This window comes from Stegodyphus dumicola, chromosome 5, assembly GCF_044657685.1.
Source record: "Stegodyphus dumicola isolate Sdum_Otavi_A_Nest chromosome 5, ASM4465768v1".
Taxonomy (NCBI): Eukaryota; Metazoa; Arthropoda; class Arachnida; order Araneae; family Eresidae; genus Stegodyphus; species Stegodyphus dumicola.
This window is the reverse complement of record NC_140772.1, coordinates 171,139,681-171,167,678: the sequence shown is the minus strand read 5'-3', so window position 1 is coordinate 171,167,678 and position 27,998 is coordinate 171,139,681. Positions and strand designations below refer to the sequence as shown.

The 27,998-nt window shown below is 32.4% G+C and overlaps 1 protein-coding gene across 2 annotated transcripts in view; it reads left to right on the top strand.

Moving 5' to 3' along the window:
- Positions 1–27,998, top strand: part of Hcf (Host cell factor) — a 188,344-nt gene that overhangs the window by 5,407 nt on the left and 154,939 nt on the right. For both annotated transcript variants that reach the window (XM_035371276.2, XM_035371277.2), the window contains exons 2-3: positions 2,978–3,287; positions 20,994–21,202. In XM_035371276.2, the coding sequence (XP_035227167.1) occupies positions 2,978–3,287; positions 20,994–21,202 (519 nt within the window). The remainder of the gene's footprint in view (positions 1–2,977; positions 3,288–20,993; positions 21,203–27,998) is intronic.

The following is a 27,998-nucleotide window of genomic DNA, read 5'->3' as shown; positions in this document are numbered from 1 at the left end:
TCTGTTCTGTCGATTTATCATCGATTCGAAGACAATTTGTCAGAAATAAAAAACTTCCAGCTCATCACAGTTCTTGTTATTTCAATTCCAATGCCATCACTTGAGAAAAAGTCTTTTGCATTTACATGGTGTCCTTTTTTTATTTCTATCATATATAGCAATTTGTCATATATGATAATATATAACAAATAATATATTGATAATCTAAACCAGGCCATCATTTCCACTCAGGTAAGAGTACAGTCTCTATTTCTTGAGTATTTTGCCTTTTAGTAAACTTATATATTTATTTGTACATGCCGAAATTTCATCAAGCATATTTATATCAACTGTTTTAAAAAATGTTCTTATTTCATACTTTGTATCCTTGGCATGGTGTTTTAGGCCAGGTAACGCTCACGATATTCATCTTATTCGTCTTTGAGCAGTTTATATACTTCTGTTTTTGCCACTAAGAAGATTTATCCTTACTAATATAGAATATATTATCATCATAAGCCAAATAAAATAAAAACATCTGCCCTGAAGATAAGGATAGTGCTGACAGATCAACTTCCAATGTATTGGGCTACACCCCCCCAGGTGTTTCAGAATGGTTAGAGAAACAAACCTTTATCCATTTTTTGCAGCAATTCCACTTTTTGTTTAGTGGACTTCGAAACATACTTTCGCTTTGTAGATCCTTTACGTATTAGTAAATATATATCGGAAATTCTATTTGACATAATCGAAAGTTCAAGCTTACTTTTATAAAATTGCTCTAACAGTCTGCAAAAAATAAGAAGCCGGATCCAATTCGAAGATTAAGGAACAACACAATCTGCAACATTAACTGATTTAGATAATTTTAGCTTAGCTTATACTGTCCGTTATACATTAAACGCGCATGTGTAAACATTATGCGCATGCGTACACGCATATTCACAGCCGTAAAGGTCTTACACGTATGCGTCAAAGAGACGCATACGCAGAAAGTTTGTAGCTTTGAGGTCCGGATTATGGGTGTCCGAATTAATGACTTTTGACTGTATTTTCTTCACTCAGATTGCTATTATTCTCACTTCTAAAGGTTTCCTTGTCTTCTTTTTCTTCATCAGATAATTTTTGAAGAATGCGAGCAGAATCAGCTGGTAGCACATAATTTTTTGCCATGAAAACCGATATAAAAATTATAGAATTTATACAAATTAAAATAATACATGTCAATTTATAACACAAAATTACAAAATATTTGACAAAAAATATTTTCCAAACTTTCACCCACGACCATGCCCACGTCGTAATGTTAACGTTGAAGCTGCAGCACAAAAGCCCAGTAAAAAAACAAAAGTCATATGACTTCCAGTTGGCACATTCCATGATGTGGGGAAGGGTTGAAAGGTGGAATAGAAATGACATTCAGACGTCTCAACTGCGATATACAAAAAATGTGCATTAAAAACCGAATTTGTAGTAAACTTTGTGCATAGCTTGCATGCTGGAAGGTTAAACCCGTCCTGTGCTATAGCTGCAAGATTTATATATATATAGAACAAATTAACTATTATTATATATATTTTATTCTCATTAACAGTAACTATTTCAAGTGAAAATACAATAACTCTTACTGTAACTTTTAATTATAACTTTGTATATTCCACAAAGTGAAACATATTATAATGACTAGCAATTTTGAAATGGAAAACATTAAAAATATGCTTTTTGAAAAATGGCAAATAGTATTAAGTAATATAAATAAAAATATTAAGTAGTATAAATAAAACATCTATTAAAAATTATGTTTAAAAAAACCCTTGTTTATTCTTTGAATCCTGTTCCAAAGGGGGTTTATGAAATTGCAAAACTCAGCAGTTATGTCCAAGTCTATGTTCAGTTAGTGGACTTTGGCAAGTTTGTTATGCCTAAGTAAAGAGCTTAACTAATGAGAGACAGCAAAGAACAACTAATATCCGCAGTATAATATTTTCTATGAAAGTTTAGTCCATAAAATTCGTTACATAAAATGTTATTAGTTTCTTAAAGCTACTTTCAAAAACAAATTTTAATGTTAGAAAATATTATATACACAACTGTGAAAGCTCATGTCTTTTGAGAATAAATTAGTACTATTAGTTTTTCTTTTTTTTTTTTTTTTTTTTTTTTTTTTAAGCTGGCTTGTTTATAACACAAAATTCCATTAATATTCACAAGTCAACTTGTTGAAAAAGAAACAGACAGAAAATAATTTAACATCCTTTAAAAAGCGTCTGATGTATCAAATCTTTCAATTGATCAAGTTAAAGAAATCTAAATTATCAAGGGAATTTAGCAATGATTTTAATGTGGTTAATTGGGAACTTACTGAAAATTTCATATCTGGTAATAGTTTATTTCACTGAAATCAGCAGAGCTTGCAGTGTAGGATTTTTCAATAGCATAGAAGTCTTTTAACCAATTATTTTTGTATTATATGGATTTGCATGAATTTGAATTGGAGTAACCAGCCATTCTTTTGTTTTGCTTACCTTGTTTTAAATGGATGAAATTAAGTGCTACAAAACTTAATGTTTTGCTTTAATTCATGTGTACTTCTTTAAACTGTAATGCTTTTTCATTTATAATTTTTTCCCCCATCAAAAGCCTTGAGTAAAGCAAAGTCATTATCTAAATGAGTAATTTTCATAGATTTACAGTTATGTTCTTTTAGGTGATCCCCACCACTGATGATCAGAATTGTTTGGAACTATGAGTGACTATTTTAGGAAAATATCATTTTATATAGTTCATGCATTATGATTTGTCACCTTAAGTAGTTTCTGTGTTTTATTAAGTTTTGTTAAAATATTTAATGTTCAAATATATTTTAAATTTTCCTTTTAATTTAACATTTTTGTGTATACCTTACTTTATCATAATATGTATTTGTTATGTATATGTGTTAAGTGAAATAAATATTATTTCAGATTCAAGAGCTATAATTTTTCTTTTTAACTTTTAGCCAGTAATCAATGGTTTGTACCGCCTGTTAAAGGGGACATACCACCTGGATGTGCAGCATACGGTTTTGTCTGTGATGGAGCCAGATTGCTAGTATTTGGTGGCATGGTTGAATATGGAAAGTATTCAAATGAACTTTATGAGCTTCAGGCTAGCAGGTGGGAATGGAAGAGATTAAAGCCCCGGTCTCCAAAAAATCAGCCACCACCTTGTCCAAGATTAGGACACAGTTTTACCCTCATTGGGAACAAAGTATATTTGTTTGGTGGACTTGCTAATGATAGTGATGATCCCAAAAATAATATTCCAAGGTAATAAATTTTCTTGCAGCTTTAAGTGCATTATATTTTTTATAAGTATGAAAGTTCTGCTAGATTTTTTTATATGTAATAGATTACTATTTGATTTTATATTTTAATACGTCCGTAAAATTGTTTGAAAAGTTCATGTATATCTGTTATTTGGTATTACTGCAATACCTTTAGTAGGAAAATTTTTGGATACTTTTTGACTAGTCTTAGTGTATACAGGATTTGGCACCCAACCTATGAAAAGAATCACTGGGCATTACCATAGACCGCTAAAGTAGGGCAATCCACTTGAACTGAATATGTATTTTATTTGGTTGCATAGCTGAATATGGAAAGAATTCAAGCGAAGTTTATGAGCTTCGGGCCGGCAGGTGGGAAGCAATTAAAGCCAGTTTTAAAAAAATCAACCACTGCCTTGTCTAAGATAAGGACGCAGTTTTACTCTCATTGGGAACAAAGTATATTTGTTTGGTAGCCTTCCTAATTATAGTGAGGATTCCCAAAATAACATTCCAAGATAAATTTTTTTGTAAAAGCTTAACATCAGTAGACCATAATAGTAAATATAACGCTAGGCTTATTGATAATAAATACAGTCAAAAGTCGTTAATCCGGACTCGTAGGGACTTCGGCGATTCCGGATTATAGATCATCAGTTTAAATCTGGTAAGATGGCATGCAGAAATTATAAAATTAAAAATATGAACCGTAATTTATGAAATAAAGAACAATTATGATCTAAAGGGTATCAAAATGTACAAACAAAAGCTTAATATTTATTTTGTTTACTTTATTAAATATTTCTTTCAATGTAAGTTGTTTAAGTTGCTTTGTTTTTTATGTGATAGTACATTCTCTTTAATTCTATAAGCAGACATAATTTCTTGTTCAGTTACAAAGTTCCGCTGTTCAAGTCCTATAATTGCGGTGTCGAGAATACCGACTAATTTGTCAATCGAAATTTTTTCGTTTTCAATAACCTCTGTCACTTTCTTCGCTATCGGAAGCGAATTATAATGACGAGGAATTTGATTTAAATCATATCAAAGATGGAGTACATCGAGATGATATACTACATTTAGTAAGGAATTATAAGCCAAATAAAATAAAAACATCTGCCCTGAAGCTGACAGATCAACTTACAATTCATTGCGCGCCGCATCGTTTCCCTTCCCCCACAGAGCAGCGTGAAATAAACAGATTTCGGATTTCAAAGCATACTTTCACTTTGTATGGAAATTACTCACCGGCGAGCAACTTGGAGATAGAAAGCCATCAAAACTTCTTCATGTAATGTCTAGGCGGGCTGAAAAATACAATGTGCCTGACTCTTTGTTACTGGAATTATTCATGCACCAGATGCCGCCAAGTGTTCAGTCTATTCTAGCGTTGGAAGCCGCTCGATTTATCGAAAGCTGCCAGTCTCACGGATAGAATATTGGAAGTTACACCCGCTCAGGTAAGCGAAGTTTCTTCTCGTGTATCTCTCAATGTCTCTGAGAATTCTAAATTGGATGCCCTGCTGAAGGAAGTTGCGAATTGCATAGCAAGGTTTCGTCTCTACGACGATCACGCAGTATTTCCAAAAATCGCTATAACAGAAAGCGAAGCCCTTCAGCTAAAGCTGCTTTGAACTGTTCCTATTGTTGGTATCATCATAAATTTGGTGACATAGCTAAAAAGTGTGTTCCACCATGTACATTCCAGGGAAAGTGTAGCGGCGACATGCGCTTTACCCTCTGAATCTCGTCGCCTTTTCATTAGAGACAGGAAATCGAATAGAATATTTTTGCGCGTCGCTGACTCGGACGTCAGTCTTCTTTCAGCAACCAGACAGGAAGCACGTCAAACACCTATTATGATGTTTTCTACAGCAAATGGTATCCCTATTTCAGTTTATGGACAAAAAGCGTTAAGTATTGACCTTGGACTTCATCGTAATTTTAATTTTACTTTTTATGTGTGTAAAGTGTCAACAGATATTATCGGATCTGATTTCTTGCATTATTTTGATTTATTACCCGATTAAACGAACAAAAAACTTGTTGATTTAAAAATTAACTGCAGTGTAATTAACAAACATTTATATTCTGTTAAAACAATTATTACAAATTGTATGTATGATAAATTACTGTCTAACTATCCTTCGCTGTCAAAGCTTCCTGATCTCAATGAGACTGTTAAGCATAATACAGTCGTTAATCCGGACTCGTCGGGACTTCAGCGATTCCGGATTATCGATTTTTCCGGATTGTAGATCATCAGTTTAAATCTGGTAGGATGGCATGCAGAATATAAAATTAAAAATATGAAACCGTAATTCATGAAATAAAGAACAATTATGATCTAAAGGGTATCAAAATTTACAAAAAAAAAAAAAAGCTTAACATTTATTTGTTTACTTTATTAAACATTTCTTTCAATGTAAGTTGTTTAAGTTGCTTCGTTTTTTATGTGATAATACATTCTCTTTAATTCTATAAACAGACATAATTTCTTGTTTAGTTACAAAGTTCCGCTGTTCAAGTCCTATAATTGCTGTGTCTACCGACTAATTTGTCAATTGAAATTTTTTCGTTTTCAATAACCTCTGTCACTTTCTTCGCTGTCGGAAGCGAATTATAATGACGAGGAATTTGATTTAAATCATATCAAAGACGGAATACATCGAGATGAAATACTACATTTAGTAAGGAATTATAGGCCAAATAAAATAAAAACATCTGCCATGAAGATAAGGATAGTGCTGACAGATCAACTTCCAATTCATTGCGCGCCGCGGCGTTAAAGATAAACAAAGTTTAGATAAACAAAGGATATGGCTTTATCCATTTTTTGCAGCAATTCCACTTTTTGTTTAATAGACTTCGAAACATACTTTCGCTTTGTAGATCCTTTACATATTAGTAAATATATATCAGAAATTCTATTTGACATAATCAAAAGTTCAAGCTTACTTTTATAAAATTGCTCTAACAGTCTGCAAAAAATAATAAGCCGGATCCAATTCGAAGATTAAGAAACAACGCAATCTGCAACATTTACTTAATTAGATAATTTTAGCTTAGCTTATACCGTCCGTTATTCATTAAATGCACATGCGTGAACATATTATGTGCATGCGCACACGCATATTCGCAGCCGTAAAGGTTTTACGCGCGACGCATGCGCAGAAAGTTTGTAGCTTTGATGTCCGGATTATGGGTGTTCGACTTTTGACTGTATATGTGTTGTTAGCTTTAAATATATCTTGCAACCCACAAATGATTGTGTGTGCTTTACACCAGCCTGGAATTCATGTTTGAAATTCGACTGTCATCTTGGTGGCTGCTGCTTGGTGTGATGAGTGTGTGCATGCAGTTTTTTCTCCCTCCCTATAGTGAATCGACATGCCACTGTGAAGCTAATCTGTTAATTAAAAAAGTGTGGCATATATAAAAAGAACTATCCGTAATGAAACATTGAAATTCACATAAAACAGTGTAATTTAAAAATAGCTAAATTGTAGCAATGTCTATATTGTTGGTAGTGTTGAAGTAATAAAATGGTGCATCTGAGATGCTCAAAAGTACTTTATCAACTGTTCTTGTGCTGTTATCACATACGATATTTGTTGACGGAACAAAACATTTGGAGGAACGGTTTTGAGAATCGCTCTTCCGCGAAATCGGGTTACCATCTTTACTTGGTAAACAGGCTGAAAGCCAAACAAGAATCAGTTATCGCTCAGATTGGCGAAAGTGACGTTTCCTTTCAAGTGACGTTTGCTTCTTCATGTTGTTTTGCATCGCTCGCACTCTTTTCGTTTTAAACTTTATTGTTAGTTATGGAAGGTAATAGAAAGGTGATTGCTATCAAGTTAATCACTTTGATCTCTACTCTGGCATTTCAAATAACAGATAAACACACTTCTGGTTATAGCAATCAATTACATCAGTATTAGCCAAATTCTGTATACACTAAGACTAGTTTAAAACGTGCTGGATAAGTCTATTTATCACACATTACTTATGTGTATTTTCTGATGTCTGCTTTCCAATGAAAATTTGATGGCTCATTGGAAAATTTGTGACCCGGTGAAAGCATTTTCTTGACTAACTTTATGGCTCATAATTACTGTTCATAAATATAAACAAATAGACAAAAAAAAAAAAAAAGCAAGACCTTCTATGACAAAAAATATATATGGCTGATATTTACATCCTCACAGCCAGTAAATACTATTCAGCAAAATGAAGATTCAAACATGTGCGAGGTTTTTACTGTCCCATAGAACACTTATACCTAAAATTCTAGAAATTAGGAGGTGCACATCATTAGTTTGTTTTATGTGATTACGGCAAAGCCTCAAGGGATATCTGCCTAACAGGAGAGATCCCTATGTAGAAGATTTTTTTAAACTGGCTCGTATACCAGTTACAAATGGGGAAAACCAAGAAAACGCCCATGTAGCCAGCCCGTTCGCGGCATTCTAACCTCAGACAGAACTACCAGTATTCAACGACGCTTTGGCCACTAGTAGGCCTGTGCACATAATTGGAAAGTACAATTCATTATGTAAACACACATGAAGGTGATAATCAATTGTGCACTGATTTAAGTAATCAATTGTTATAAATTCATAGCCGTTACATTTCTTATTATTTATTAGTCATGTTTATATTACGTAGATCATACATATGATAAAAATATAAATTAACCCCAAAATGTACACATTTGAGTACTCAAATGCTCATCAATTATTTTTCAACTGATCATTACATATCCATAATAATTTGCAAAGAACTGATGACTACAGTTGCTGCTAATTACATGATCGTTATATCAATTAGAAGTAACTTCAAATTAAAAGTCATATTTACATACAGATAGAGAGATGCGATGATTTAAGATTTGTTGATATATATTTATTAGTATTAATGTAATGAATAAGATTTATATAATAAATGTATATACAAATGTTTTTCATCATGCATAATAATAAATCCATAAATTTCCAACGTTTCAATATGTAGCATTTACAATAAAAGGTAAGTTCTAATGTATTTATAATCCAAAAAGTATTTCATTAATAACATGAAAATAATAGACAAATATAATGAGTATTTTCATTATTACATAAACTTTTTATGCATCTTTTATGCTGTTTAAAATGTGTCACTGATTATGCAATTAAGAATTTAAAAGATAAGTAATTAGGAGAAAAGCCACACGTATACAAACAGATTTAAAAAAATTATTCAACTTAAATTTAAGAAATAAAATTCTGTTATACAACAGTGATAATACACGATCAGCACGAAATACGACAAATTTGGTGAACTTTTGGTGACGAACAATTTGTAAACTAATCCGAAGTGCAAGAACGTCATAAAATACTGTCAACACTGAAATTTCCACGATTACATATTTAATGCATAAATAAACATTTTTAAAATGATTCAGGCAGTTATGTTACAACAAAACAGCAATAATTAAATTGGCCTTTATTTCCCAGGACTTAGAAGAGAAGGGCTAGCTCATAGAGCTTTTCCCCCTGAAGCAGAAAGTGAGAAGTGATGACGTAATCATGATGACACTGAGCGTGCAGATGCAATTCACAGCTTGGAAATTAGCGTTTTTGAACCAGCGCTTAAAATGAGTTGTGTGTAAAAGATAACTATAATTCGGAAGAGACAATGTTACTGCTTTATGCATTTTAGACTGAACCATTAAAAATTTAATAATACTTACTCAATTTTAAAATAATAGATAAAATGTGCTACTCTTTTAACATAAAGTTCCGTGGTGCTACTCTTTTAACATAAAGTGGGTTTTTTTAAATTTTTATTTGGAGGTTTTTTATTTAATGCACGTTTATTTCTAATAATTTCTTTATCTGCATGTTAACTGAGAGAGTTTTTATACTGCTTCTAAGATAAGTATAATAGCAGCTATTTAAATTTACTCAAAAAACAATTTTACATTGACATAGTTTTAAACATATATGACATATATGGCCACATTTCTGCTAACCTACGTTTGATTTTTTGCCTAATTGTAACTTTTACATTGTTATAATTCTCTTCCGATTCAATATAATAATAGGTATTTTTTAAATAATTTTGTAATTTATACTTATATCTATATTACAATTAAATAAATGTATGTAAGTTTGTTACCTTAATTTTGACAAAATAGCTTTACTCAGAGTACCTAATACAGTTATTTAATTTTTCGAAAATGTGAGTAAAGGAAGCAGGTCTTTTTATGCTAATTACTTTGATGTTTTATTACTATTATATTTTATCTAGAATGCTAATCTAGCACAAAATCTAATCAATAATTAGTTATAAAGGATACAATAAGAATAACTTTAACGAGTACTTAACAAAATTAGTTTGTTAAATACTTGTTATTCTTGTTGGTACTATTCATAATACCGAAAATATTATCGATTAACTCATAGAAGTCAGATGCTTTTTGATTTCCTGTGGGGTGGAGTATACCTTTTGCTGTATTTTTTGAAAATGTTTTCTCTGGAGCGACTTTTTGTCCCCGTTTTTTCCCGTGACCATTAAGTAATTCGGTTTTAGTTTGTGACACAATTTGATTTCTTCTCAATCTCTATTTAAAACCTCTTTAATAATATCAAAATTTAAAACAGTTCCATCTTCTAAAACAAATCCTCTATCTAAAACGCAGTTTCTCAGTAATTTGAGGCAGAGTGCAAAAGGAGATCTCTGATTAAAACAAACTGTACATTTTGAAAAGAACCGAGAACTTGGTCCAGTTTAGAGTCATAGCAGAGTTTTTAATCTATATGCATTTCGTCGAAACTGAGAACGCATATTTTTTTTACAGAATACAAATATTCGACTCTTTCCTTCTTTAGAGTAAGAACATCACTTTGAATTCTTGGACTACACTAAAATTTAGCGCACCATTTCTTTAATTTGCTAATACTAGGTAAAGATATTCCAATTTTTTTCTTAATTTTTTTTCTTTCCAAAAATCATAGCTTTAAGATGACAGAGCTCTTATGACAATGCAAAGTGAAATATCTTCACTAGTCCACCTGATTTTTTCCTTCTTTTTCAGTACTACATTAATCTGCGTCTTTATAAAAATAGGCTTTAGACATTTTTCCAAATTCTCCGATTTGTGCTCTCCCCCGAAAAAAATTTCGCTGTTTGAGATTTTAATTTCTGATACCAATTTCTGTCTAGATGTTGTCCACCTTCTTTGCCGCTGAACAAACATTCTAAAATTTTTCTTTTCTCTATTTTTCAATAGTTTAATACAATTTTCTAAGGTTATTATTTTGTTCTTCAAGCTGTCAATGCATTCTTGTTCATCCTTAAACTTATGGAATTCAGGAGTATCTACATTTTCATTTGTGAGTTTTATTTCAAAATCATTAAAATTTGATTTATTATTGTCATCATAATTTACTTTCGGCACAGCATTCCATTTCAACAGTTTTTTCTTTTCTTCTTCTTCTTCTTCTTTTTTTTTTTTTTTTTTTTTTTTTTTTGTGGCTATCCAAACAAGCGATTTTTCATATCTTCATCATAAACACTGCATAGAAAATGTTCGCTGCAGATTTTTCCGCTCTTCACATTAATAGAATCTTGTCTTTGACATTTGTGTATCCATTCTTTCGTCAAAAGCAAAATCTCATTTGGATCCTTTGGTCCCATGAAATAAAATATCTCATCCTTTCGTACTTCTGTAAGTGCTACGGCACGTTACTACAAAAGGCCATATTACGTAAATGACACTTTACAATATTGAATTTAAAATAAAAACTGACTGAAATTACATATATATAAATTATTTTAAATATATACGTTACTAGAAAACAGATAAATATATACATATATATATGATTAATATTAATTTGGGATATGTAACCTCTAGAAAATAGTCTTGCAGCTGAATGAAACTACACTTTTAAACGCGGGAAATCAGAACAGGTGGCATCACAGTGACGTCAGATTACTGCCTGTTAAGTTCCCCCCATTAGGCTCGCGTCGGCGAGGAGTCGAACAAAGAAATGAGCTAGCCCTTTCTATTTATCCCTGTTTATTTCCACCATCTATGACTTCACAGTGAAAGCCATCGCCATATTGAAAGTTACCCATGATCCTTCAGAAGCAGAACTTTCGTGTGATTAGTTGAACGTATGAGGAACACGTCTCCAGACGAAACATTTTCGGGAAAATTTCAAAATGTTAGTCATAGCCGGAACATGTGCCTAGCTAGAGGAAACGTTTCTCGGAAGTCTCCTGCTTAAAACTGTGCTACTAGAATCTCATTTCTTGGAATTGTCGCGTGTAGCCACGCATGTCCCTAGAAGTGATATAGCCTCTTTAGGTGATTGTGGCAACAGCTTTTTCTGAATTTGTGCAATTATCTGATTTTTTTTTAAAGTTTAAACAGGCTGATTTGTATGTGGGAGAAGAGTGTAAAAATTTTTTTTATTATGTTGTTTCTTTGCATTTTTTAAAGTTAATTTTTCTGTTTTATGGTATTTTCAGGGTTTTATTGTGGATGTTTTTTGAATTTTATAAATGTATTGCTGTTTTATGTAATTTTCACTGTATTGCCATTTCTTAAAATGGTTACTTTTTTTCGCATCTGAGGTTGGCAAAAATTAGTTGCCAATGGTTGGCAAATCGGAGAATACCAGTTTTTGTTTTCACTATAATAGCAAAAATAAAACTGTTTAAACACCAACAAGAGATTATTTTATATCTTTCAGTACAGTTTTTACAGAATTGATAATTTTATTTTTATTGTGCATAATCTCGTAAAATAATTTAAAAATAGCTATACACGGAACCATATATATTACCGTATTTGACGGCATATAAGACGCACCCTTATTTAGAAGGCCACACACAAGGAAAAAAAGTTTCAATAGTCCGTGCGATACTACAATAACTTAAAATGTGGTTTCTTGTAGTTCTCACGTTTCATAAAAGCCAAATAAACAATTATTGAATGCAATTACCAAACATATTTTTATTAAGGAAAATTAACAAACATCAAGCTATTTTGAACATGATATGTCAATTTCAATAATGAATAAATGAATGAACGGCAAGCAATCAAACGTAATACAAAATAAAGCAGAAACAACAAAAAACACAGATTCAAGGAAAACGTTGCCTATTATGAAATTAGACTTTAATCACTTTCGAAACCATAAAAATCCTTTTCACTATCATCATAATCGAAAACAAGAATATCGTCATCACTACTGTTTCCGTCATTGTTAGTATCACCTTCTTCGAATAATGCATCGTCTTCTGGACCGTCAAGAGCATTACTGATTCCGCACTTCTTAAAGGACTTAACAATTACTTTAGCCTTTACGTCCTCCCAAGATCTTTTTACCCACTTGCACACTTGTGAAATAGAGGTCCGCTTCATTCTACCTGAGGGCGTGAGTGCGTGATGTGGCTCTCCTATCCACTTGTTCCATCGTTCTCGCACTTTTTCCTTAAATGGCTTATTCACTGATACATCTAAAGGCTGCAATTGGCTAGCCAGTCTACCAGGAATGACAGCTATCTGGACTTTTAATTCTCTTGCTTTATTCTTTATGGTTTCAGTTCTATGGGCGCTAACACGGCGTATAATACTAATATTAGGCGCTAAACTGATCCGAAACCAAAAGACAGGGTTTTCTTCCACCAGGTTGCCTCGCCCATACATTCTTTATAATCACAGTTTCATTCCAGCTTCGTCCATCCAGCCTTTTGGATGAAAATGAACAATTACACCTGTTGGAAGTTTTTCTTTTGAATATGAAAAACGGAGGTAGTTTTGTGCCGTCAGAACATGTTAGAACTATTGTATATCGTTTTTTTTTTCATGACCTGTGGTTTTTATGGTTATTGATTTAAACCCTTTAATACTCACAGTCTTGTTAAATGGTACATCAAATGTGAGTAGAATTTCATCCATATTTCCTATTTGACAGAGCTCAAAAGAAGTTTTCTTGCGTGCATTTATAACAAACCTATGAAATGCTAGTAATTTTCCTTCATAATCTGCTGCCATTTTCTGTGCAATACAGTCAAAAGTCGTTAATTCGGACACCCATAATCCGGACATCAAAGCTACAAACTTTCTGCGCATGCGTCACGCGTAAAACCTTTACGGCTGCGAATATGCGTGTGCGCATGCACGTAATACGTTCACGCATGCACATAATACGTTCACGCATGCACATAATATGTTTACGCATGTGCGTTTAATGAATAACGGACGGTATAAGCTAAGCTAAAATTATCTAATTAAGTTAATGTTGCAGATTGCGTTGTTTCTTAATCTTCGAATTGGATCCGGCTTATTATTTTTGCAGACTGTTAGAGCAATTTTATAAAAGTAAGCTTGAACTTTTGATTATGTCAAATAGAATTTCTGATATATATTTACTAATATGTAAAGGATTTACAAAGCGAAAGTATGTTTCGAAGTCTATTAAACAAAAAGTGGAATTGCTGCAAAAAATGGATAAAGGCATATCCTTTGTTTATCTTTAACGCCGCGGCGCGCAATGAATTGGAAGTTGATCTGTCAGCACTATCCTTATCTTCATGGCAGATGTTTTTATTTTATTTGGCCTATAATTCCTTACTAAATGTAGTATTTCATCTCGATGTACTCCGTCTTTGATATGATTTAAATCAAATTCCTCGTCATTATAATTCGCTTCCGACAGCGAAGAAAGTGACAGAGGTTATTGAAAACGAAAAAATTTCAATTGACAAATTAGTCGGTAGACACAGCAATTATAGGACTTGAACAGCGGAACTTTGTAACTGAACAAGAAATTATGTCTGTTTATAGAATTAAAGAGAATGTATTATCACATAAAAAACAAAGCAACTTAAACAACTTACATTGAAAGAAATGTTTAATAAAGTAAACAAAATAAATATTAAGCTTTTGTTTGTAAATTTTGATACCCTTTAGATCATAATTGTTCTTTATTTCATAAATTACGGTTCATAATTTTAATTTTATAATTTCTGCATTCCATCTTACCAGATTTAAACTGATGATCTATAATCCGGAATCGCCAAAATCCCAACGAGTCCGGATTAACGACTTTTGACTGTAGTTGTTTCTGTGCGCATTGATAAGCCTTGCCTTTTCATGAACCTGTAGCACCGGCCCTCAGACCCTGAAAAGTTCTGATTCCCATGTTTTTCTGAAAATTCTTTGGCCTCATTGATTATCATTTTGGTTGAAACACTTATCCCAGATTTCCTCTTATCTATCACCCACATTTGTACGGCATTTTCAAGTTCAGGCCAAGATGGAGCTGGGCATCGAAGGTTATGTTTTTGTTTTTTGGCAGTCTTCAGTTGATCTTCCTGCAGTCGCCAAGTACGTATAATTTTTTCGGTAGGTGGTGGACCGAAATGCCTTGCTGCTGCTCTGTTTCCTAGCACTTTGGCGTAGTTTAACACTCCTAGTTTATACTGAATTGTATAGCTTAATCTCTTGTTTCCTGTAGTCATATTTTCCAGGGTATTTTTTTAAACAAATAATTTTAAGCACCGATACCGACACGTTTTTACAGAGTAGCACTGATGCCGACACGTGTGTCAGCTGAGTCAAAGAAAGTCTATGTAAAGAAGGAAAAGCTCCATAGATGTAATGTGACCGTCGAACCTGTTCGAACTTCGACATCAGCTTCGAGCTTTGGCGCTTTTTTGTGACAGATATTTCATGCATGCGCAAAATAATTATGGCAGATGTAGAAAAAGTTATGTGTGTCTAGACCAGGGATGTCAAACTCATAGGTACACTTGGGCCAAAAAAACAAGGTTTAACTTTAGGCGAGCCGCAAAAAAAAATAAATAAATAAATATTCATAGAAACGTAGATTTATTTCGAATAATACAATAATAAACATATATATATATTTATATAGAAAAGAACCCGAATATTCACTTTCTAACTCACTTAAGAAAGCAGTGAATTGACACTGATTTAAACCTCGAGATCTTATAAAATTTATAACTTTTTTTATATATGACAAAACATTCTCTATTTATTACTTTCGTGCATAGAACTTCTTGATGTATAATGCAATGTGTATGATGAATGTTTGAACCGTGAATTTCACTAAGTTTTTTTCTTAGTAATGCTAGGAAATGTTAAAATTCTTGTCACAAGAACGAAGAAACACTGCTAATTGAGCTTTGCCACTAATGTCCGTGCTCTCGTCACAGGCAATGGAGAAACTTTCAAAACTAGATGATTTTGCTTTAATCTGATCACAGCGAAATCGCTACAAATCAATCACAGCATTAAGTAAACAAAGAGTTCGCTAGAACTACAGCTACTACTGAGATGAGTTGTTTGTTCTCAGCTTTTATAAGCTTTATAATTAATTTCTCGAATATACTGGAAACATCTATAAATATCTGGATTTTTGTGGATGGCAACAGCAATTATGAGATATTTATTTATTAGGTATTAAATGCACGTGCTATTCTATTTTTAACCTTCCAACGCAGCTGTCTTTTCAAAAATCTTCTGCGTTGCTAAGGCAACATGAAGCAAATCTAATTACAATTCTAAATTTTTAAAAAAAAAACTAACTAAATAAATAACTATGAAATCCGTAACAATATGAATTAAGTAATAATTAATAATAAAGCAAAGTGCATGCACATGCATGCACCAATATATCATACAAAACTATGATTGGAAAACTGAGACCATGAGTTCGGCCACATTCGGCTATCGGGGGATGCGTACAAGTTGTGAGTGCACGTGTCCCCCAAAAGCCGAAGGTAGCTGAACGCAAGCTACTCGCACGCATTTGTAATTTAAGTAGTGTGTGTGTCAGCTCGCTGTGAGTCGTCTAACAACACTGAATAAATTATCATTAATTACTTAGCAGTAAACATTTCATTTTTTTCTTCGTCGATATGTTATTTTATTATTATATATTATTATCTGCCGATATATTGGCCAGGGCGCAATAATATTTGTTGTGGGTCCTGAGAATTTTATAAGGTCCTGAGAATGGAGGAGATAATTTACGTGTATTAGGGTATTGAAATTCTTCATACATCACTAAATCACCAATTTTAAAATTACTAGGTTTAAAATGAATATCATATCTTTCTTTATTTACATTATGATAATCATCAGATCTCTTTTGAGCTATTTTTCTAGCTTCTTCTATTGACGGATACAATTCTTGATTTTGAATTAAGGAATCATAAGGTAATTTTCCATAAATCAAATATGATGGAGGGAATTTTGTTACAGAATGAGTGGTATTATTATACTCTTCAGTTACTTGGGGTAATAATTTTGTCCATGCTATATTACCTTGATAAGAATTTAGTTTACATTTTAATCTAGTTATAATAGTTTGATTAATGCGTTCAATTTTACCATTAGTTAGGGGTCTATTTGCAGTAGTTAGCAATTGTTTTACATTATGATTCCTTAAAAAGTGCTTAAATTTTGAAGATGTAAAAGCAGCGTTCATATCACTTAAAATCTTTTTAGGGACCTGAATTTGGAAAATTTGTTCTAAGCAATTTATATAAGTATCTGTAGTTAACTTTTAGAAGCAAAAGTCCAGATATATCTAGTTGCATGATCAATAATTATGTGAATATACTTTTTAGTAGAATTATAATAATTTAAACCACCTACAGTATCAATAAATAATATTTCAAAAGGTTTACTAACTGATGGTAAATTTTGCATTAAACAAAATTTCTTTTGTTTACTTTTCTTATTAAACTGACATTCTTCACAATGTTTACAATAATTTCTAACATCTTGAACAATTCCTGGCCAATAATATTGTGGAGATAACAAATTTAGCATAGATGATACACCAATATGACCAAGTTGTATATGGGCCTTTTCAAGTAATTTCGTACGTAGAGACATAGGTATTACAATTTTTTACAATCCCTGTTTTTTTTTTTTTTTTTTTTTTTTTTTTTTATAGTTAAGACATCATTCATTTTCCTATACTTAGTATTTCAAAAATTATCTAAATTTTGATATTGTTTTATTTCTTCTAATGATAATAAATTAACTTGCAATCTTAAATGTTGACACATAGGATAGATAAACATTCCAGCTCAGTAATGGCATAATTTTGTTCATAAGATCTTAATTTTCTAGATTGAAAAGCAATTGGATGTAAACTACCATCAGGATGTTCTTGTTTTAAAACAGCACCAACAGCTTCTTTGGACGCATCAACAAATACATGACAGGGATATTTAGGATTAAACAAAGTTAAAATAGGTCTAGAAATCAATGCATCTTTTAATTTTTGAAAAGCTTTTTGACATTAATCAGTCCAATTATAAGGAGTATCTTTCTTAAGTGTAATGGGGGCTCTAATTTTAGCATAATTTTGAATAAATTTATGATAAACATTAATACTTCCTAAAAATCTTTGTAATTCTTTGATATTTTTAGGGGGTTGCAATTTCTTAATAACCTCTATATTTGCATTACTGGGCTGGTATTTACCTGCTTGAATTTCATATCCTAGAAAATTTATTTTTTCTTTAGCAAAATTACATTTAGATTGTTTTAATTTTATATTCTCTTTCTCACATATATCAAATATTATTTTAAGATGATTTAAATGTTCAGCAAAATTTGGAGAGAATACTATAATATCATCAAAATAATTTAAAGGAAATTGAATCTGATATTTGTTTAAAATTTGTCTAAGAGCTCGTTGGAAAACAGCTGGGGAATTTTTCCAACCAAAAGGTAATCTAGTAAACTCGTACAGTCCAAAATTTGTAGTGAATGCCAATTTGTCAGTATCCTTTTCATTTAATTTTATATGCCAATAGCCTGATCCTAAATCCAATGTAGAAAAGATTTTTGCATTTGTTAATTGATCTAAAACAGCATCAATTCTAGGAATAGGTTCAGAATCAGTTTTAGTAATTTGGTTAAGCTTCCTGAAATCAATACACAATCTGCTTCTGGACTGCTCGTCTCGCTTATAAGCTAAAGTTACAGGAGCAGCATAAGGACTATAAGAAGGTTTAATAATTCCAGCTTTTAACGATTCATCTATTTGTTTTTTTATTTCACTATTATCTTTAGGAGATGCTCTATATGGTCTATAGGCTATTGGTAATTCAGAAGTTAATATAACTCTGGGAGGTTCAACCCTTATACAACCAACATCATATTTACTTTTTGCAAATATATAGTTATAATCATTCAACAATTTCTGTAATTTACTATCAGAATTTTTACTATTTTCAAAATAATTACCACAATTTTTAGTACTAAGATCATTTTTACATACGTAATTATTTTGGAAAAACTTGTCTACTTTAACATTTTTACTTACCTGTTTTCCAAGCTGATACACTTCATAATTATGAAAATTCAATTGTAATTTAAATAATGAAACACATGGTGATGAAAGCAATAAATAATTCAAATTTGAATCTACTACATAAAATATCACATTATTTTCTATTTTACCTACTTTACACTTTACTTTGATTATTTTCTCTATATGAACTTCATTAGATATTGAAAATATTTTATCATGAGATTTCACTGAAATTTCTCTAAATTTATCACCAATTTTGTTAAAAAAATTTTACGGTAAGACGTTAATTTGCGATCCCGTATTAATAATACTGGGAATTTTTTCCTGTCCATTTTGGACATACACTTTAAAGTAATATCATTTTTTAACTTCTCTTTTAGGAACTGTGTTAGAGTTTATAGCAGGTAATTGTGGATATCGAATTGGCCGATACGCATACTGTAGAGGTCGGTATTGCACTTGTTGATAATTAAAAGGTCTCGCACTACGAAAACTTTGATAAGGCACTGTTCTGGGATAATAGCACCTCGGAACAGTTTGCCTTGGAGAAACAAATTGGTATTTACTATTTCCTAGACCATCCAATGGCATCTGAACTGGAAACAGTTTCCTAGCAAGAGTAATCCAGTCTTTCGGTGTGTCTATTTTTTGCACTGTTAACAGCATTCTTTGAGACTCAGGAAGTCCTCCCGTAAGTGCTTCCACCATTGTGGAATCTGTTAGTTTCAAGCTGGCTCCTAATTTCAACTTATTACGAAAATAAATATCAATATTATTAAATTTCTCGTATTTTAAAGACACAAAATCACTAACAGATTCCGATGTTGTGAAGTATGTCTCGAAAATATCCTTTATGTTGTTCCAGTCTTTATCTAAACAATCACGTAAATAGAGGGCTAAAGCCTCTCCTCTAATACACTCGGAGAAAACAAATTTCTTTTCCTTTTCTGGAATGTTCTTTGCGGCACATTTCTCTTCAAACAATAGAAGATATTTGTCTATTGGAAAATTTGTACTTGTGCCGTCAAAAATAGGGAATTGAAATTTCACTGTATCCACAATAGCTACGGATTCTTGCTTATCAGTTGACATTTTTGCCGTTTTTGAGCATGTTAGCATTCCAATCACAAAATTTTGAATTTAAGAGTTCGCATACACATCAATTTGAACACTAAAATCAATCACTTTAGAAGCACTTGATAAAACACGTAACTTTGGAGGTGAGGTAAAACACTTTAAGCATCGCCGTAAAAGAAGCAAAAGCATAAGACGATCACACACTGTCCTTAACCCACTGTTGAATTTAGAAGCGCGTTAGAAATAAATCCAGGAGCTTTTTTCCCACGTAGAGGATAAATCCTACCAGCTAATTAATAACTGTAATGTTTTCAGTTATTCCAACACATCGTAGGCGAATGGTGAGGCTATTCCATTACACGTTCTGGCAGATGGTTGATGAAGTTGAGATGATTGAAGCACGGAGGAAAATGATGACTCGGGACTTTTTACTTTTAACAGCAAGCATATCTTTTTTAATTTAGAGCAGAATGACTTTTTCCAGATGGAGTTAATCAAATAACTTATTCAGTAATTGAACTATGGATATGACTAAACTTTAATATGTCATAACGTTCTAACAAAGAAAGAGGAGCATAGCGGAAGCGTTAGCAGGACGAAGGCGTGAAGGCATCTGTGTAGGAGAACTTATGACGCAACATTTATATGAAAGGTTATGTAACAGAGTAGCTTCTAGAAAAATGTAGAAAAACTTATGACGCAGCATTTATATGAGGAGGTTATGTAATAGGCGCGAATGTTCTAGAAGGTAATGAATGGTCTAAGGGGAGATGCTGAATTGCAGAAAATTAATTAAAGGTTGCTGGTTCGCAAAGAGCAAAGCCATCGTATTTTATAAATATTTTACATATATATATATATATATATTAATAATTATGCATTTATAATATTAGGCTGTTTTGAAGGTGCTGCTGGTATTCTTTTCAGTTTTATGTGTCAAATGGAGTAGTTGTATTTTTTACATTTTTTAAAAATAACACCCAGATAGGAATGTCAAATTTATCAGCATTATTGAACACCCAGATGGTACCAGGATTTACTAAGAAAATAGCTCATTTGTATGATTATGTATGATATTATTTGTATGATTATGTAATTATTGAAGTTAGTGTTACTTGGGACAATATAAGTACTTTTTTAAAAATCTTATGTTGTAATATAGCTTTCACTTATTTATATCTTATTTATAGCTTTATTATTTTATCTTATTTGTACATTATTCATGTCTTTAAATTCAGATCTATATGTATTACCTATTTATATTTTAGGTATCTGAATGATCTGTATACATTAGAATTACGTTCATATTCAAATGCTATGATGTGGGATATTCCTCAGTACAGTGGTCAACCACCCCCACCTAGAGAATCTCATACTGCAGTTGCCTATACTGGAAAAAATGATAAGCATGCTAGATTAATTGTTTATGGTGGAATGAGTGGGTGCAGACTTGGTGATCTGTGGCAGTTAGATATAGGTAATAAAATATCATTTTTTGTGTGTGTGTTTAATATATAGCTATATTGTTACTATATATTATTTTGATTATACAGTGTGACAGAAAGTCACTTTACATGTGCAGTTGTTTCATTTTAGCATTAATAAACTTAATGTTATTTCTCCAAAGTGTCTGTATGTGCAACACCATTATTCCTGTATAGGCTTAATGGCCCTGCCTCATCTGATTTGGTAGCTATGATGTCACTTGCAGGAAAGCTTCAAGCACTCTTGCCCGTAGAGCATAATAGTCCATGTATCACTTCTTCTATATATATGCTGAAGTAGGGTGATTTGATATAAATTACCTTGTCTAGTGTCGTAAGGTCAGGACTTCAAGGTGGCCAAGGATAAGAGGCTGTTGAATCCGAAACACTTCTCAAGGGAAAAGCTTTCTTTTTCTACGTGATTAAAATTTAATGATCTGGTGGCTCCTTATGGCAAAACCTATCCATAATGTATGTGGTATTTTCATTGTTATGATTCCGTTCATGGACCAACATACTTGTCACTAAGCGCTTGTTCAAAGTTGATAATGTCTGCCCTTGTTGTCAAGCCCAGAAAGATAAGACAATGAATTAGTAAGAGCTCAGACTTAATTCTTTTTCTTGGCAGTTACATGGTAAAAAAAATTGAAAAAAGATCTTCAAAACTGCATAACCTTAATCTGTAAAAAATTGCCAAGTTAATTACGAGTTTATTTTCTTCACTTTTGTTAATCTGATACTCTCATAGTGAAAATTGTTTCTTGTTTTGTTTAAATTTCTTGCTCTTTTTTTAAAAAAATATTAGTTAATAAATAATATGAAAGTAAAAAATATCCTTCTTTCCATCTTGCGCTCAAAAATTATGCGAGTATCCTTTCACAACTATTAAAGCCTGAAAAACGCATGTTTGTGGCGTTATCGTCATGCGATGATTTGTGAACGTGATGAAATTTGGTATGCAAAAACATCTTTATCGAACAAATGATAAAAATTTCAGGGCCTAGTGCGTAGTGCGCAAAGTACAAAGCCAGTAACAGAGGTGGAAAATTTATCTTTTTTTGTTGCTGCCATTGTAATTCTGTAAAGAAGCAACTAAAGATGCTATTACGACGATATCGAAGACCTTACAGACAACTAAACGACTTCGAAAGTGGTAGCATTATAGCATATAGTCGTGAACAGGTGCTATGACCTTGATTTGCAAGAAGCTGTTTGGTCATACCGAGCAATAGGCTGCCACCTGCAGCTTACAGACACTGCTGTGCAAAGATGTTGGCAGCAATGCTTGCTACAAGGAAATTGCCAACAAAATGAAGGTTTTGGAAGACCAAGGATCACAAATGTGAGCCAAGATAGGATGATTGTTCGCCAGGCTGAAACTGCTCCAATGGTATCATTGTTGACTATTCAACGCACTACAGCTACGCCTATATCTCCCATGGTACTGTCCACCATCTCACGGCGCTTGTCTGAGGCAGGGTTACACTCACAGAGGCCTCTAAGACAGTTGCCTTTGACCCCAAAGCATCGACGGAGTCGTCTGGAGTGGTGTCGCAGCTGATTATCATGGCTGCCATCAGACTGGCATCGTTGTGTGTTCATCAATGAATCCCTCTTCACTCTTGAAGCAAATGACCACTGTGTTCATGTCTGGAGAGGACGGAGCCAGTGGTCCCAATCAGCCTTTGTTTTACAAAGGCATACAGCCATGACCCTAGGTGTGATGGTGTGGGGTGCTATTTCTTATGACAGCAGGCCATCTTTAGTCATCTTAGTACATCTTTAATTGCTCAACGATATGTTGATACCATCTTGCGCCTGCTTGCATTACCCTTCATGGCACGTCAGGGGCCATTTTCTAACAAGATAATGCCAGGCCACATACTACTCGCCTATCTCTGTACGGTTGATACTCTTCCTTGACCAGCAAGGTCACCAAACCTTTCACCAATCATCAAGCATAGATTCGAGAAGCACATAGTATTGCAGATCTGGAGCGACATCTGATGAATGCCTGGTAGAATGTGTCACAGGATTACATTAGAAACCTGTACCACTCCTTGCCTTGACCAATTCAAGCCTGCATTGCAGCCAGAGGCGATTTGACTAACTACTAATTTGAACCCTCAATGGGTGATTGCAAGTCGTGAACAGGTGCTATGACCTTGATTTTTTGATCATTTTATTGTATGTGTATGAGCGATACACATATTCAGTTTCATCAAAAACAACCACTTCCTTCATGTTGCTTTGATCCCCCCCCCCAAAAAAAAGAGTGTATACAAAACCTTTCTTATTTTGTCTGTCTTACAAACAATGATCATTTTGGTTTGTTGCAATCGTTTATTTAGGTGAGCTTCATTAAGTTGACTGTTCCATTCATGTGATCCTTTCTCAAGTCTGTATAAGTTCTTTGCAAACTTGCATAATTTTTAATAACCTTTTTCAGAAATCCATTTATAGGGTCCTTAAAAGTCCTTAGGTTTTTTTGAATCAATTTTTGGTCCGTAAAAGTCCATAATTTCGTTGAAAATCGGCAGAAGATCCTTAATTTAATCATCTGAAATTTCTGTCTGATTTTAAGACTTGATTTTAAGACTGCTATTTTGAGTGTGAATTAGCATTTTGGAGGAATATTTTTGGCAATTCACTGATAACTATGGTTATCTTTTGAATAGGTTCATGGGTAATAATTTGTTCCTGTTTCTAATATAAATGGTGGAGTACTTGAGTTTCTGAGCAAGAAACATAAGCATTTCAAAATTATTTAATTTTTTCTAATGAAGAGCTCTTAAACAACTTTTGGGAATGTGAATTCTTTTATTAAACACTTCTAAATTAGGCGACTTAACAACATTTTGGCGATTTTGAGATTAGTTTCTATAGAAAATTTTTAATTCCGAGATTTGAGAATTTGTCAACAATTTTTTCAATACATTATAACATTGATAAATTTCATTAAAATAAAGGTAATATATTGCAGTTATATTTAGAAAATAACATTGAAATAAAACATTTTTATTTTTTGCTGTCATACTATTAAGTTCCATTTTGGCAACATATTATACTATATTTTGAGTCTGAAAAATAAACAAGGTACATTTAAATAAACAAGGCTTACGAACAGTTCTTAGCAAAAGCAGCTATGTAATTAAAAATGTCTTTTTAATTTTTTCATGGTAATAGTTTTTTCCATGTAATTGTCTCAGAATATGTATCAGTTTTCTCTATAAAATTAATTTTACATTTTTTCCTTGTCTGATTTATTTTCCAAAATATTTGTGGCTTTTTGCTGTTACAGAATTGGCAGGGGTAATTTTTCTTTTAGATTTGAAGGCAAGATTTATAGACCTACGATTCTAGAAAATGTGACAAAAAGAAAACATGATATTTGGATGTTTTACTTCTGATACTAGAATCTTTTTCTTAACATGTTTATCTTCCCTTTGTTTTCTTTATTGCCATTTGCTTGTAGGTCCTTAATGTTTTTTTATTAATGGTCCTTAAAAGTACTTAATTTCTGTGTGCAGAAATGTGTACGAACTTTGCATTTACTTTATTCATGTATGTTTTTTTACACCAGTTCTTCATTTCAGTATGCTGATTGAATATCATAATGTAAAACACTGACATAGGTACCAACTTTTACTAAATCCTCTGTAGCTTTATGATTTTACACTTAGATTATTTTTAGGAATTTGTAAAGATGTTCTATTAAAGGTGATTGATAGGCAATTTTTTTTTTTTTTTTTTTTTTTTTTTTTTTTTTTTTTGGGAGGAGGCACGTTTTTAATAAGAATTTTATTTCGTCTACTGCCAGATTACATGGAAAAGTATGGTAACCCTGTCATTTTTTGGGATTACCATTGTTACCATGTAAATAGACAAATCCATTCTGTCTAGTTAGAGAAGAACTGTTAGATCATTTCATCATTTCTTCTTCCTTTTACTGTGCATGGCCAGATTTGTCAATATTTGAATTTTTTTTGCGAATTTTGCGGTTTTCAAAAAAAATTAATATTGTTACAACGTAATTAAAAGTTCTGATGTTGTAATAAAATTATATAAAATTAAAGCGTCTATCAGTTCACTTTCTTGTTATTCAAGTATCTGACCTTCATATTTGGCAATTTTATTTCCAACCTTTTGTCAAACTGAGAAATGTGATATGAATTTGCAATTGCTAAATATATCAAGTAGTGTCAAATGTTGGCACAAGGTTTATTATTATTTTAATTTTGTATTAAAAGAATCATGCAACAGGGTTGCCACGCTACCTGGAAAACCTGGAGAACCGGGAAAAGTCAGGGAATTCGAAAATTGACCAAAATATTCAGGGAAATGTCAGGGAATTTAAGTATTTTTGTCAAAATCTGGAAAAGTCAGGGAAGTTCATACAACGATCCCGCCAAAAAAAGCGATTTTTGCGCCGACGTCGGAAGAGGTAACTTTTTTGGCGAATTATGTATCACGTGAGTGTCATTCGGGTAGCTGGCATAGAGCCAATTTTCGCAGCTCCAATTTGATTGTCTTTTAGAAAGGCAAAGCAACTTTCCCGCAACTTGTGGTTTCCAATATTCTCGAGAATCGCATGTGCAATGCATGAACTAAAGAAAGTACCTGTTCTCGTATAAAACAAAATGGGTTTAATCCTAGTATACGGTACCATGGAGGTTAGAATCAAAGAATATGTATTGTAAAGAAGGAAAACCTCTCTGCAACAGACGTGGCTGTGGCTCCGTTCCATCATAGAGGGAAAACAGCTGTGCATGTCTGATATATCTGTTGCCAAAGCTCGAAACCGGTGTCGAAGTTCGAAGGTCACGTTATCAAGAGTTCATAAAATGAATATCGTTTAAAATTTCTTTAACCACTTGCGCTTAAAAAGACGTGCCACGCACGTCAAGATGCTTTTGTCTCAAACCGCGAGCGACGTGAACACCACGTCGATAAGCATTTATCGCAAAAATGAAAATAACGTGGTGCGCACGACGCGTAACAACAAGATTGTTTATTTCTCGAGTTACAGCTCTGGATTGCACTCGCAGATGCGGAGCGGCGTAAATGAGACACTTTACGGCTTGTTATATTGTAGCGCACGGCACCGCAACCGTGAAGTTTAGTCTTAGCCGCAAGTGGTTAAACTCTAATGGAAAAGAAAATATTTTTTGGCGCAAATAAATTAATTCATGGATTAGTTATTTTCAGGGGAAAAACAAACTACAAAAATCCGTTTTTAAAATTATTGCGAAAAATCCAAGAAGAAACGTCCTTTGATAAAACGTTTCTTCTTGGATTTTTTCGCAATAATTTAAAAACGGATTTTCGTAGTTTTCTTTTTGTCAAAAAGCGTTTCTTCTTAACACGTGTTTCTCAATTTCCTGTACACATCGCGGAGAGGGAAATTCTGGTCGCCAAATCCCTTGGCAAATTTTCCCTCCGCATTCTAGCGGCGTAATAGCATTTTACTTGTATGGAACCTTTTCTTCTTTACATAGACGTTCTTTGGTTAGATAATAATGGGATTTGGCGACATCTTGATGCGCAGTAAACGGGTCATTTTGGTCTTGACGGCAATTTTCAAAATCGTGCCAAAGCCTTACCGTATACTAGAATTTTACCGCAAAATCTTTTTAAACCTTTTTTTTTTTTTTCTTTTTAATAAATACCTTGCCACTTTGCAGTAAAATAAAAAAATAGTAATCAGTCATCTAGGCTAGCCATGTAATATAACTATATTCCCTAAAATATCGTTGATTATTCTAATTCAATTTTTAAGTAATTATTTTTATGTTATTCATATAATTTAATGTTGCTTCTTTCCTCTAAATTTATTTATTATTAGTAAATAATATTTCCAAATTTCAGGAAATTTTCTCTAGCATAATCCTGAAATTAATTATAGCAGTATGATGACATACCATCACAAAATTTAATGCACATATTTTTTCCTTATGTATGCTGCGAAATAAATATAAAATACTTCAATTTATTAAAATAGATTTCTTTCTTTCGTTTAGCTGCAGAATGTCTGCAAAAAAAGCCTTATTTTATTCCAGATTGGGAAGATTCTAATCTCAATCTTCAGTGGAGAAAACAACAACTATTATAATTATATTTGTGTTTTCAAGTGTTAAGGTGCCTTTTAAGAACATACCTCACGCAAATTAAATTTGCCTAAAATCTAACCTAACTATTTAGCATTGCGTTGTGATTTATAAGGACCGGATTAGCCTCGTGTTAAACTGGTGATGATCATGAGTAATAATTAAATAAAACATACATTTGTTATCCAATATATATATCTTAAATTTTATTAAGTTTCTTAAGTGGAAAACTAAACAAAATTATCAAACAAAGTATACCAAGAATAATTAAGAATAAATGTCCTCTGGGATTTATTGAATAATTAAGTGAATTTGCTACACAATACAAGTAATACCATAATTAATTTACCTCTTAGCACAGCCAACGTACATTACGTGGATAGACTGGAATTTTCTTGAAACACACCTGGAAAAGTCAGGGAATTTCATTCTCCTGTTTGAGTGGCAACCCTGATGCAAGTGAAATACTTATGTTGATTGCTACTTATGTGGATGTGATTTTTATCATATCTTATGTTGAAAATGTAATATTGTAAAGCATAAAAAAAAAAAAGAAAAATATATATATATGTTGAAAATTTGAATAAAAATCACAAAGTCTGTGATTTTTTTTCGAAAATCTGTTAATTTTGAAGTTATTGTTATTCAACAAAATGTCAGTTTACTCCATTTTTGATTGAAC